Raw genomic sequence first — 13,136 nt, 5'->3', positions numbered from 1 at the left:
CTCTAGTACTGTGCTTGACAGTGGGTATGAGGTGTTTCTGCTATAAAACGGTTTGGTTTTCTCCAAGTATGGCACTATGCATTAAGAACAAACAAATCCTCTTTGGTCTCATCTGTCCAAGACATGGTTCCAGAAGCCTTGTTGCTTGTTCAGATGCATTTCTTAGGAATCTCAGTCATACTTACTGTATGTGCAGCAAAAATTTCTTAAGACCATTGCTCATGTCTTTCACTCTTGCCAGTATGTTTACAAACACCTGAATGCTCCAGGCCAGCAAATGCCAAAACGCCAAAATGCCTTTTATAGAGGTCTGCACACCTGCATCTAATTAATTAACAAAGGCCTGATGATTAGCAGAACCTGGCTGCAATTTACCCTCTTAAATCCTGTGGAAGTGGTTAAAAAAGGGGTACTTAGTTTTGCTTACATGTTTATTTTCTTTTTTGTTTAAATATTTGGTAAATAAATAATGGCATGGTTGCAAAGTTAAATGTTGTTGTTCTTCTGAGATTGGATTTCCCCGATATTAAGACCCAGTGCAATCAGATGATTTTATTATGTTTTCCCACAAAAAACATTCAAATTAAAAGAGGGGGTATTGGTATTTTTGAACATGACTGTACGTGTATGTGGATGGATGGATAGATAGATGGATAGATAGTGTGTATATTGGCAAAAGTATTTGTTCGTCTGTCTTTACATGCATATAAACTAGAGCAGCATCCAATTCCCTTCATTGAAGCTAGAACAGCCTTAACTCTTGCTTCAAGCACATTTGTGAGGTCAGATACTGATGTTGGATGAGAAGGCCTGGCTCGAAGTCTTTGCTCTAATTCATCCCAAAGGCGTTCTATCGGGTTGAGGTCAGGACACACTGCAGGCCCGTCAAGTTCTTTTACACCAGATCCGCTCATCCATGTCTGTATGGACCTTGCTTTGTGCATTGGTGTGCAGTCATGTTGGAACAGGAAGGGGCCCGGTATACTGAAGCATTAAAACTTCCTTTCTCTAGAACTAAAGGGCCGAGTCCAACTCCTAATCCCTCCTGCCACCAAACTTGAAACTTGGCACAATGCTATCAAACAAGTACTGTTCTGACAAGTCCTGGTACACACCAAACCCAGGCTAGTTCATTGCCAGACAAAGAAGCGTGATTCGTGACTTCAGAAAATATGTCTCCACTACTACTAGAGTCCAGTAGTGGAATGCTTTACACCACTGCACATAAGGCTTGGATGCAGCAGCTTCGCCTAGGAAACCCATTCCATGAATCTCTCTACGAGCTGTGCTTATCTGAAGTCCACATGAAGCTTGGCACTCTGTAGCTACTGACTCTGCAGGAAGTTGGCAATCTCTGTGCACTATGCATCTCAGGATCCGCTGACCCTGCCCTGTGATTTTACGTGGCCTACAACTTTGTGGCTGAGTTGCTGTCATTCTTAATTGCTTCCACTTTGTTATAACACCACTAACAGTTGACTGTAAAATATTTAGTACCGAGGAAATTAAAGCGGTCTGCATGCCGAGGTGCTTGATTTTAATATTCTATATTTTATATATATATAAAATTTATTAAAAAAATCTATCTATATATCTTATCTTTCTGTTGATAGATAGATAGATAGATAGATAGATAGATAGATAGATTTTTTTCTGGGTCAGGTGTGTGCAAACAAGGAACATTCTGACAAACAGAGAGGCATTTTGAACAACAGCATAAAGAAAGTGGTGTCCCCTGAGTTCTTCTCTCATTCCCTTTCTGACTGTTTCTTCTTCCTTTTCTGTCTCTTCTATGTTCTTGTTTCTTTAATGCATACAAATACAGGCAACAACTTTTATTTAATTATATTGCCAATGTTCTTTTGTGGATCCTGGTCATCTGGGGAATAGATGAGCCCTCATCCCTGTGCATCAAACACATTTAAATGCATTCTATTTATACCTCAACCTGGGCAGGCTGCCTATTCATCCACCATCCTTTGATTTCTTATAGTAAATATCTGGACTGTATTACATAAAGTGGAGCAGAAAAATTACAAAGCAAATCCAACGATACAGGAAAGCAAAAATATACAACCCAATGTTTTTCATGCATTTATGAGTAATAAACATTAAGAAATTCTAAAATTCCTGTAAATTTAACTTTTCTTTCACATTGTTGTTTATAATTTATAATGAAAACTTTTTACCAAATAAAAAAAAATGCAAAATAAAAGTATATTTACTAGAGATCTCATATTCCAAATGGCCTTTAATCTGTGTCTCAGTTTGTAAAAATTTGTAAGCTTTTAGAAAAGCTAAAATGGACAAATAATAAAAGTGAATTACTGCCCTGCTTTTCTCTTTACATTCATATGGCAGACTACCATGGGTGACATCATACAGAATATTACAAGTGAAAGAAAGTAAGATTAGAAATATTACTAAACAGCAAATCCTTGTTCAACATAATTGGATGCAAATCTATGAATCACCTTCATTCAAAAAGTATTAGATTTGTTACATGTAACTTTTAAAATAAACATTCTAGACATTACAGACTTCACTTCAGTATGTTTTTTCTGCAGTATCCCACTATCACCAGACATCCTCTCCTGCGCTGCTGCGTGTGCTCGTCCTTCCTCTGCCTTGCAGCCGCAACAGTTCTAGAACACTGCGGGCATAGGCATCGCGCAGGTTTAGCCCTACTGCTGTCTGCATCCCATCTGAGGCTGAATTGCGCTTCAGACGCTTTAGTGCCTCACTCTGTCGTAGTGCTACCTCCTTCATCTTCAGGGTGAAGTAGCAGACAGAGAAGCGGTCATTGATGATGGCAATGGGCAGGGCGAGGACAAGGATGCCAGAGAGAATGCAGATAAAGGCTATGACTTTGCCAATGGCTGTGTCTGGGCGAATGTCCCCATAGCCCACTGTGGTCATGGATGTTGTGGCCCACCACCAGGCGCAAGGCACATTGGTAAATGTAGTCTCTGGCATGTCATGCTCAATGGCGTACTCCACCATAGCGAAGATGGAAATGCCCACAGACAGGAAGAGCATCAGCAGGCCCACCTCTTCATAACACTGAGCGATTGTCATGCCCAAAGACTTCAGACCTAATGAGGAGTGCAAGCCATAGATTACACACAGGTCAAAAATAAACTCTTTCGTTTTTTGTACCAATTGAACTAATTTCTAGGATAAACCATCTTAACATTCACAGGGCCCCTTTGGGTAATAGTAAAATGAAGGTTATAGTAAAGAGTTTAAAAAGGTCCAATTATGCCATTTTAAGGTTGAGTCTCTTAAAACAGTTTACATGTATGAAAGGTCAAAAAACACTTTTCTCTAAAAATAGATTTAATTTGACCCCATTTCTAAATTATTCGTAGAACGACTGGTGTAAAGCAGTTCGAAGATTCAGTCTGTCTAAACCCCTCCTTTCCGTGAGCCCTCACTGCTGTGATTGGTCAGATAGCGCTGTGATTTATGACTGGTCAACCCCTTCAGCATGTATCGGAAAACGAAACGACCATGACCATTACTGAATACAATACATACAAAAGATGGCGTCGGTTTTACAGTGTAACGACTAGCTAATTTTATATTAACTGTGGCTACAAAAATCGAGAGGTCTTTTATCTTTGTGTCGGTGTTAAAAGGCCGGTGAGCAAAAAGGACAAACACAAACAAGTAGATAAAGCAAATGTGTATTAAACAAAACCAAATAAAGTAAATGAAAAATGTGCACCACAACCAAACAAAGATATAAACAATATTTACAAACTATATATAATAAATGGTATGGTGTGCGAGTAAGTGAAAAATGTCTGAAGTCCGTGTTTATTTTATGCTTGTTATCCGAGTATACCGAGTATGGTTCCGTCTCCCCGGGGTTAATGAAGCTCGAGAGGCCAATGACGGAGGGTGAGAAGTCCATAGAATATTTACATTTACATTTACATTTAGGCATTTAGCAGACGCTCTTATCCAGAGCGACTTACATTTTTTTATCTCATACACATCTCTACACATCTGAGCAATTGAGGGTTAAGGGCCTTGCTCAAGGGCCCAACAGTGGCAACTTGGTGGTTGTGGGGTTTAAACCGGGATCTTCCGAACCGTAGTCCAATGCCTTAACCACTGAGCTACCCCTGGAATATGTCCAGTCAAAGATAATCTGGTTAAAAAAATCTTCGAAAGAAAATGATCCACAACAATTTCTCCTTCTCTCGTCCAAACAAATAACTGCAGCGCTGTTCCACCATTACTGCTACTTATTTTTTTTCCCTCATGCCTCCGCACACGCGAAGTGCGCATGTGCCTTGCCACTTTGCGAGTTTTAAGTTCAGTTTTGGTAAATGGTGGAGAATAAATAGTTTAAAAGGATTTTCGTTTCTTGTTTTTATATATTACAAAGTGTTTAAGCGAACCTGGCATGAATGCTCGGTCACATTAACAAGAGTGTGGTAACGTTAATTGTAAGTTGGCAGGCAAGTTGTTCGCGCCGTAGAACGTGGGCGGACATTATGCAAATATGTTACGGAGTGACGTGGATCCGTAACAGAGTAAAAATAGATTTGCTAACGACTCGTTTAGGCGAATGTGAGCCGATTCTTTTTTTTAATAGCCAAAAACTCCATTTATCGTGCACTGTCAGCGTCACAGATAGTGCAGATAGTTTATGTTCACATACAGCTACATGACACACTGCATGAAAGAAAATATTTGAAAAAGCATAATAGGACCTCTTTAATAAACACATACAATTGGAAATTACACTAATAAACGCTACATTCACATTACAAGCCATATTGTTATAATCTGATTTTTTTTTTGTCAGATTTGCATGCCATGATGGTTCACATTCATATTTACAAGTGACTTTTATTTGAAGCAGCATAACCACCTTAGGAGTGCCTTCCCAACAACCAAACAAAAATGTACGATGTTCGTGGATCATTTATATTCAGAAGACATTTCCAGAAGCCCATATTCAGATAGTGGCTGTCACCATATGCCGCAAGAACACATTAAGTTGTTTATAGGAGAATCCTACGGCATTCCTATGAACTGATTGTTATTATTACGGCATTCCTATGAACCGATATTAGTATGGCATTTAAACAAATTCACTATGGTGTTTTTAAGGCAAAAGTAAGGTATTCACAGGAGGCAGTATATCATTTGTGTGGTGTTTGTGACGTTCTTACAAGGGGATTCCTCATTTTCTGCCAAGAGTTTTTAAGAGCTAACAGCTAATTTTGTTACCATTTCTGGATTGTTGCATCTAGATATTTCTGCATATCATGCAGGTAGGGTTCTATGTTTTTTAATCTACAATATTTGCACAGATCATCAGGTGATCTCTGAGAATAAGGTGCTATTGCAGTCTTTCTGCATTATTGCCACCTCGAAAATTAATTACTTTTACAAATTTTCTAAGAACAGAGAAAGTGGATAGCTGCCTCTTTATATACCATTACAAAATGTGCCAACAGACAGGAGATGTTCCTACCAACTACTTGCCGTATGACAATCTTAAGAAATTTTTTTGTAAGATCGATTTATGTAGGCTGTAGGAAGGTCATAAGGCAATTTTAAGAACTCTACGGCCACCATACGATAGAAAAGTAAAATTTTTAGGGGTTCGACCCTAACGCGGATGCTTCTGTACTCTGAAACGGCACGCATATGTAGATCGACACCTCTTTGCTCTTTGCCGAGTTAAAACATATAATAAGGTAATGCGATTACTCATTCATTTCAAATGATAAAAGAAATTTCAGGTAAAACAACGCTTAGGATTTTGCTCTGGAACATGGCAAGCAATTAGTCGTTATGGTTGAGGTCCAGAACAAGGAAGGAAGCAATATGCCCCCGCTTTAACTGTTTTAGAAACTAATTCTAGTACTCCTATAAAATCTCCATGCCCCATGTATGTTGCAAAAAAGGTCACATGAATTCTAATTTGCTTATTCTCATTTAAGTCGCATGACTGCATATCAGATATGTTTCTGATCTAGGACCACATATGAAAGTTCAGATTTGTGTATTCAGAAAGCCCTAAAAAAAAATCACAACTGTGTCACAAGAGAGTAAAACATCAGAATTGAGTCACTTATGTGGGCTCGTAATGTGAATGTAGCCATAAATAGAGATTTTATATTCGGATACTGATGCTGAAGTACTGCCTGTTGGCTATAGTGAGAGTTGAGCTACACACACATAGTGAGGATTAAATAATAAAATGTCTATTCTTTCTTTTCTCTCTACCTCTATTTAGATTTCAGACAAAGCAACAGGCTTAAGTATTTATTTCAATTTTCTTTTTTGCATGGTGAACACTGGAGGTCAAAATCTTAAGACACTGCATATACTAAGGATTCAATTTTTACATTCAAAGTTATTACATAAAAATGCTAGCTCAGCCTATTCTTTAAATAATGTTTTTTAGTTACAGACAGGTGCTATTATATTAATAAAAACCCTTGGCATTATTTTATTAATTTGATTGCTTAAAAAAACAAACAAATTAAAACCATGAAAAAACAGGTTTATATTCCAAGCACATGGTAAAAACTCCTGACCTTAAGTTACTATTTCATGGCGTCATTTAATTCTGCACAATTAGCTGTCTGTACTCGATAGAAAACTTTGAGTTACCTCAAAACATTTTATCATATATATTAAGAACACACATAAAAAGAAAGAAAAAGTATTTTTCTATTTACCATTATTTAATACATTACAAAATTATGTATGAAATGCTATAGACATGTGAGAGCCAAATTAAATATTTCTTTTTAGAATTTTTCAGCCTTGCAAAAATAGTTTGGATTGATGTGTAAAGCTACACATCAATCCTATGTCTAAAACACTGTGGCTGTAAAGAAATAAAACTTACTTACACATGTTCAAAACATATTGCAGTGCACGCTGCCTTTATTGGCTGACGTATGACCCATGTTTCCATAACCAAATTAACCACAGCCGAGGACAAACACAATATGTGTGAAGAAGACTGAATATAACCTCACACAATATTAAAATTCTATGTAAATAATGATGTCTCCTGTTTCCACAGGGCGTTATCAGTCAGTATTCACTGCTGATTTTATAATCCCAACAGAAACATGCTGCATGATGTTGTTATATAGTTGTAATTAGGTTGCAACATCATCCACCCAAACCACAATATCGGGACAACACTGATTTTAAAAGTTTTGACATTATGATTAAATGGTGTTAGAAAACCATGGAATAAATGACCCCAACACAATGTTCCAAATACAACCTCAAAACAACCTAAATATTTATTTACAGCATTTATACTGCTTAATGGCCATTCAGAAAAAGAGAACCAGACAAACAGGACAGCTTCCCAATCCTTGTGCATGTGTTGTGTCTCTCTTGAGTGTTGTATAGCGTTATCTCTGTTTGATTTTCTTTAAAAATATTACTGCAAGTATATAACTTGGCTCAACACAACAAAATTAGTATTAGTGATTGCAGCAGTAGCAAGAGACAATAGAGAAGTTTCTGTCTGAAAATAAAACAAAAGGTTATTAAACAGATAAGAAAAAAGGTAGGGGAAAAAAAACTCACCATTTAGGCATGTCACATTCATACACCGCAATATCCCATATAGTTTTGCTAAGTGTCAACAATACTGTAATGTAATATCGTCCAGTTATACAGACTTTAAACAGGCTATTTTTCCTTTTGCCGTCTTCCCTAATTAACGTTTGGGTAAACTGCAATAGTCTACTATTTTTTTTTTTTTTTGCATGGAGGAGTTATTTTGTGACACTGGTTGCTTGTCAAAGCAATATATGCGCATTTACTAGCCCCTAATGCAGCTTCCCTTTGTTCCCTTTGTTGAACCAGTGTTCATATTCAGTTTTCTTACCAATGAAACAGGGGTCTGGATCCTGCTCAGGGCATTGTCTTAGTGGCAGAAAAGAAATTTATTCAAACACTAGTAAATGGTGTTAATAAATGTTGTTCTGAAGTCATATTTTTAGCATTGTATTGGGGTCATAAGTAGATGATAACGTAGTCTACATAATTTCATTAAACTAAAGCAAATTAAAAATAAAATAAAAAAACTAGTCCTAATGTTGTCCCAATGTCTGTAATGACAAAATATTCCTGCTTGGACAGTGTGTAGTGGAGTTATGTGTAATCTTAAAACTAGGGTCAAGTCGTTAGGGGTAAAGCATCATAGATAAAGTGCATAAAAGTTTATGATAAATAAATGAATGTAGTTGGATTGCTATTTACCATATATCTAAAACAGTCTTGTACATTTGTAAACTTAATTTTATGATTTGGCAGAAAAGCATAAAATCTTACATACAAATCTACTTTTTAGGAATTTACACTATATGCATCAGTCCTTGCTGTTCCCTTTTCTGTCTGCTTTGAAATAGTATTTTCTTTAATTATTCAGCACCCTCTCAGGACCCTTTCACCAGGACATTAACAAGATCAAAGCCAGTCGTAACATGTTCTCAAACTTTTTTTCTGTTGCACAACCTCCTTTTCTAGTCTCTATGGGAAGAATCTGCAAATATGCATGAATTAATAAATTAATTTAATTAATTAATTAATTAATAAATTGCTCTCTCTCTCTCTCTGAAAATAACTGAGAAAAAAAAGAGAACGACTGATGATATCATCTAGAGAGAAAATGTGTTTCAACAGATGGAGCACAAAAGCTTATCTTAACCTACCAAGTGGAAACTGCACACTTGGACATTTCTGTTTTAATTGCATTTTAGTGTTGTTTTCAATGTTTACTAGATAAAAAGCAGTTCTAGGTCAAGATTTACTTACTGTCTCATATGCTTACATTTGATTACCATGGTCCATTAATGAGCATTTTATGTTCTCTTACTTATGCTCTGTAAATTATCCTTATAAACTCTAATCTAAGGCGATCCTAATTGGTGATTTTTGAGGGTGGTAACTCTAAATAAACTTCTCTGTAGCAGAGGTAAGTTTTGCTCTTGCTTTCCTCTGATGGTCATTATGAAAGCCAGATTCATCATGGTGCTTGATGGGTTTTGCAAATACACTTGACAATACTGTTCTTGCAAGAACTACTGCAGACCAGCTGAACATCATGTCTTAAAATAACAACTGACTATTGTTGTTAGTTAATTGCCTATTGCCATATGTGTTATTTCATAGTTTTAAAAAATACAGTATTACAGAATGGAGAAAATAAATCTAAATTTGTTTCCAAACTTTTGACTGTGGATATATTGTAACATAAAACATTCTTTTTTCACTGTTATGTGGTAGTATCTTCATTCATTCATTTTTTTTAAACCTTTATTTTGACATGATGTTATCTTTTTAGAATATTGTCCTTTTAAAGTCCATTCATTTTGTGTTTAAAAAAAAACATAAGAACTTCAGTTGTATTTAAAACATGGTTCAACCATGATATTACCTGTGGAATGACGTCCTAGTTTCAGCATTCTGAGAGACCTCATCAGTCGCAGGACCTGCACTACACGTCCCACGTTCTCCAATTGTGTTGTCCCACCATGCAGACTCTCTACTGCCAGGGTGATATAGAAAGGTAGGATGGCCAGCAGGTCGATGATGTTCACAACACTCCTGATAAATTTACATTTGTCCTTTACACACATAAACCTGAGCACCAGCTCCCCCGTGAACCACACAATACAGATGTACTCAAGAATATCCAAGACAGGTGCACCTAGGATAGTAAAGTCCAGAGAGATCAGAGCCATGTTCACGATAGATATGATCACAAAGAACATAGACAATGTCCCATATGTTTTTGCTGCCTTGGATGAATCTGGCTTCTCCATGAGGTCCCACAGACGCCGGCGAATATCCTCAAACACTACTCCACTGAAGTCATCTTCCACAGCATGTATTTCCACATCTTTTTCAATATCTATGGATTCTCTCATCTCCTTCTTGCGGTAGTATCTGTCCCTGCAACAGTGATCTATGCGAAGCTCATCGATACCCCAGTATTCAATTTCTTGGAGGAATGAGAAGACACAAAGTTCCTCTCTAACATGCAGACGGCCAGTCTTATAAAAGTTCATGATGTACTGGAAGGTTTGAGAATTGCGGTCAAAAAAGTATTCATTTTTAAGAAAGTCTGCATCATCGCACAGGTCTAAAGCTGAATCTCTGGTGGAGAGTGCCAGCTTGCCCAGGCGTGTCTCTGGGTGAGAGGCCAGCAAATCCTGAGAGAGAATGTAGCGGCTTCCTCCAACATTAATGATGAAGAAGTCTAGCGGATTGTCAGCTGGTGGAGGCGGTTCACTGAAGAATACACTGGAATCCTGAGACAACACAGAGGCACTGTCCCCATGGAACTCTGCTGCACTTGATGCATCACTAATCATAGTGCTTTGGATAGTGTATAGCCTTGGCAAACAGAAAATATATAAATTAAATGGATGAGATTTAAAACTGTTGCCATGTGTCTCATAATGATATGTAAGAACTTAATTACTTGTATAAATTTATTTGGTTTCCTTATGTCCTTCTCATGTATAAAGATAAAAAGACTTTATTGTCATTGAGACCAACAGCAATATGAAGTGTAAAAATAAACAAAAGATAGTTGCACTAAAATATAATTAATATAACAATATATACAATAGAATTTATGTGCAGTTGGATATTGGTGCAAACAGTGGCATGCAAACAGGATTGTCAGAAACAAGCAAATATTGCACAAGGTATCACTACTACTACTGCTACTATTATTATTAATAATAATAATAATAATAATAATAATAATAATACAGTTCTGAATAAAGGAGAATAATTCACTCAATGAGCACGTCCCCTAAACATTTTCCTCCTCCACCACAACTGAGTGATCACACATCACACACAGAAGGAGGGAACAAGCCCTTGGCAGTGCCCTACTTCTTTGAAGCTTCTCAATGAGATTTAAATATTTTAGCTGTCCTGCCTAATGAATTGCTCTAATGCTACTATTCTTGTAATCATTAATTCTCCTGGGTAACTTCCTCTTTATAATATTGTCATGATAGTAATTTTGAGACTTGCATTTTTAATTAGATTTCACAAAAAAGCATGAAAGATATCCCATGCCACTGATTTAGACAAAATATAGATACAAACTAAAACTAAAGAAGTGTGGAAGAAGAAAAAGAGAAGTGTGGTCCATTTTTGGGTACTATTTTAAATGTGGTTTCATATAACTCCATAAACAGTGTGAAATATATAGTGTAACTGAGCATCTTATCATGGTAAGTGCTGTTTAATCATTGGTGGACAATCAATAATAGATCCTCAGTTTGAACTGCACTGACAACGCAGTAATTTTTACTTAACTTAAAGGTGCAAATACTCATTTCCATATGCTTAGTTGAGACAAATTGGCCATATTAAGGATATTTACTATGTAAAGAACCCACACTAGCAGTAGCTAAATAGAAGAGTATGGCTGCACACAAGATTCAAAACATAAATACTGTAGATAAAAAAACATTATTGTTTTGGTAAGATCAAGTTTGCAAATAATTAAAGTAATAAGAATACTGTTCAGCCTACTTGGACAGACGTCGATGTGTTTGTTAAAGGTATGAAGATCACAAGTCATGCTCCTCTTTGCAGTTCCCTGTTGTGTCTGTTTGCTCATAATAATCCAGTGTGTAGAGCTGCAGCCCTGAATCAGCGCGCCAAGCCAGCAGACCTGTGCCGCGCGCGCTCACATCCACGCGCGGTTTAAAGGTTTGGAGAGCGAGAGAGCTTTTGATTGGTGATTCATGAACGAGTCATTCGGTGTAAACGATTCCTTTATAAGCATCAGATGAATCGAATCACGAGAACGATGCCAACATTTTTTTTTTTTTTTACTATATACTCTAAAACAAACTCAATCTTGATAAAACACTGCAAAAATGATAGCAAATAGTATGTTAAATATGGGCATCTATTATTTCTTATTATATTATTAATTACAACAAAACAATTACAATAAGATTATATTAAGATGAGGGAAGATGTTTCCAGAAGATTATTTATTTACTGAAAAACTACTTGGTGTTCGGATTTGACTTCAGTGCATACAGCATTATCACGTATAAGCAAACCCAATTTGGAGGCACTGGAGAGGTAAAGTATAGAGTGTTTATTTAAGGGGCTTATTTCCCCATTTTATCCTATAAGGGCTATTTTAAGAAATATTTTACTATGTTAAGTTTAACATCATCTTATTCTATTGGCAGTGAATGTTTATTTTCTTTATAAATTAATGCATAAAGTTCACAAAATTATCTGCAAATAGAACAAGATGGTTTAAAATCTATGTTTAGCAAAATTTGTCTAGAATAGATGTGATATTTAGTATTCTTTTATTTTGTTTGTTATCTTATAGAAAGAGATAGATAGAGAGTAAATTCAAGATATTTTAATTTAATTAAATGTCTATTTTGTGAACTGTGTCTAATGGGTAATTTTTACACTATAGATGTATTGAAACATTTCACTCCTGTCATTTTTTAATATTTGACATTCTGTACATTCATGACCACTTTACTGTCATGTACCTTTTCTTACTGGTCATTTTATCAACTAGGCTTAGGGTTCTTTGAATAAATATTTGCCCTTACTTTCTACATTTTTGGGTACAGCATGAAATTGGGATTATTTATTCCCAAGTTATTTAAAAATGAAAATAATCAAGTTTCTTCAAATGTATTAAAACAGTTCAGACGAATGTATATTAAATGATTAACATGTTGACTATGTAATATCCAAAATGCTGCATTATTTCTAGGTACTTATTTCAATGTAAGCAAAGTTGTGATATTGACCATGTCATAGAAAAGATCAAGTGTTTCTCATATCTAAACTTTTCCACTGAAGCATGTGATGACAGATGACTTTAATGATCAGATAGACTTTAAAATGGATCACAATTTTTTTCACAAACTGTTCCAGCTTGTACGCACACTGTCATTAAAGCAAAAAGGGAGCATACCTAAAGCTAAGAAAGTCATGTATATCAAAAGTCAAATATTACAAAGACTCTACTTTGGCCTGATGTTGTTTTCAGCAACAAAATATGTAGTTAAAATTTCTGAATTTTATGAATTATTATAGTCTTTTGGAACCTATTT

The 13,136-nt window shown here is 36.0% G+C and overlaps 1 protein-coding gene across 1 annotated transcript; it reads right to left on the bottom strand.

Moving 5' to 3' along the window:
* Positions 1-2,336: 2,336 nt before the first annotated feature.
* kcnv1 (potassium voltage-gated channel modifier subfamily V member 1) lies at positions 2,337-11,677 on the bottom strand. Its single transcript, XM_053495105.1, has 3 exons — positions 11,566-11,677; positions 9,443-10,404; positions 2,337-3,095 (listed from the first exon to the last, which is right to left on the bottom strand). Exons 2-3 carry the CDS (start codon positions 10,380-10,382, stop codon positions 2,578-2,580), a joined length of 1,458 nt encoding a protein of 485 aa, XP_053351080.1. The 5' UTR covers positions 10,383-10,404; positions 11,566-11,677; the 3' UTR covers positions 2,337-2,577.
* Between the last annotated feature and the right edge of the window lie 1,459 nt (positions 11,678-13,136).

The sequence above is a fragment of the Clarias gariepinus genome, chromosome 4 (assembly GCF_024256425.1).
Source record: "Clarias gariepinus isolate MV-2021 ecotype Netherlands chromosome 4, CGAR_prim_01v2, whole genome shotgun sequence".
NCBI lineage: Eukaryota > Metazoa > Chordata > Actinopteri > Siluriformes > Clariidae > Clarias > Clarias gariepinus.
This window is presented reverse-complemented; position numbering and strand designations above follow the sequence as displayed.

Coding starts and splice junctions, on each gene's coding strand:
- kcnv1 (XM_053495105.1), bottom strand. CDS start 10,382: ATGATTAGTGATGCATCAAGTGCAGCAGAGTTCCATGGGGACAGTGCC. Junction 3,096..9,442: donor ACTAGGACGTCATTCCACAG/GTAATATCATGG, acceptor ACTCCTCATTAG/GTCTGAAGTCTTTGGGCATG.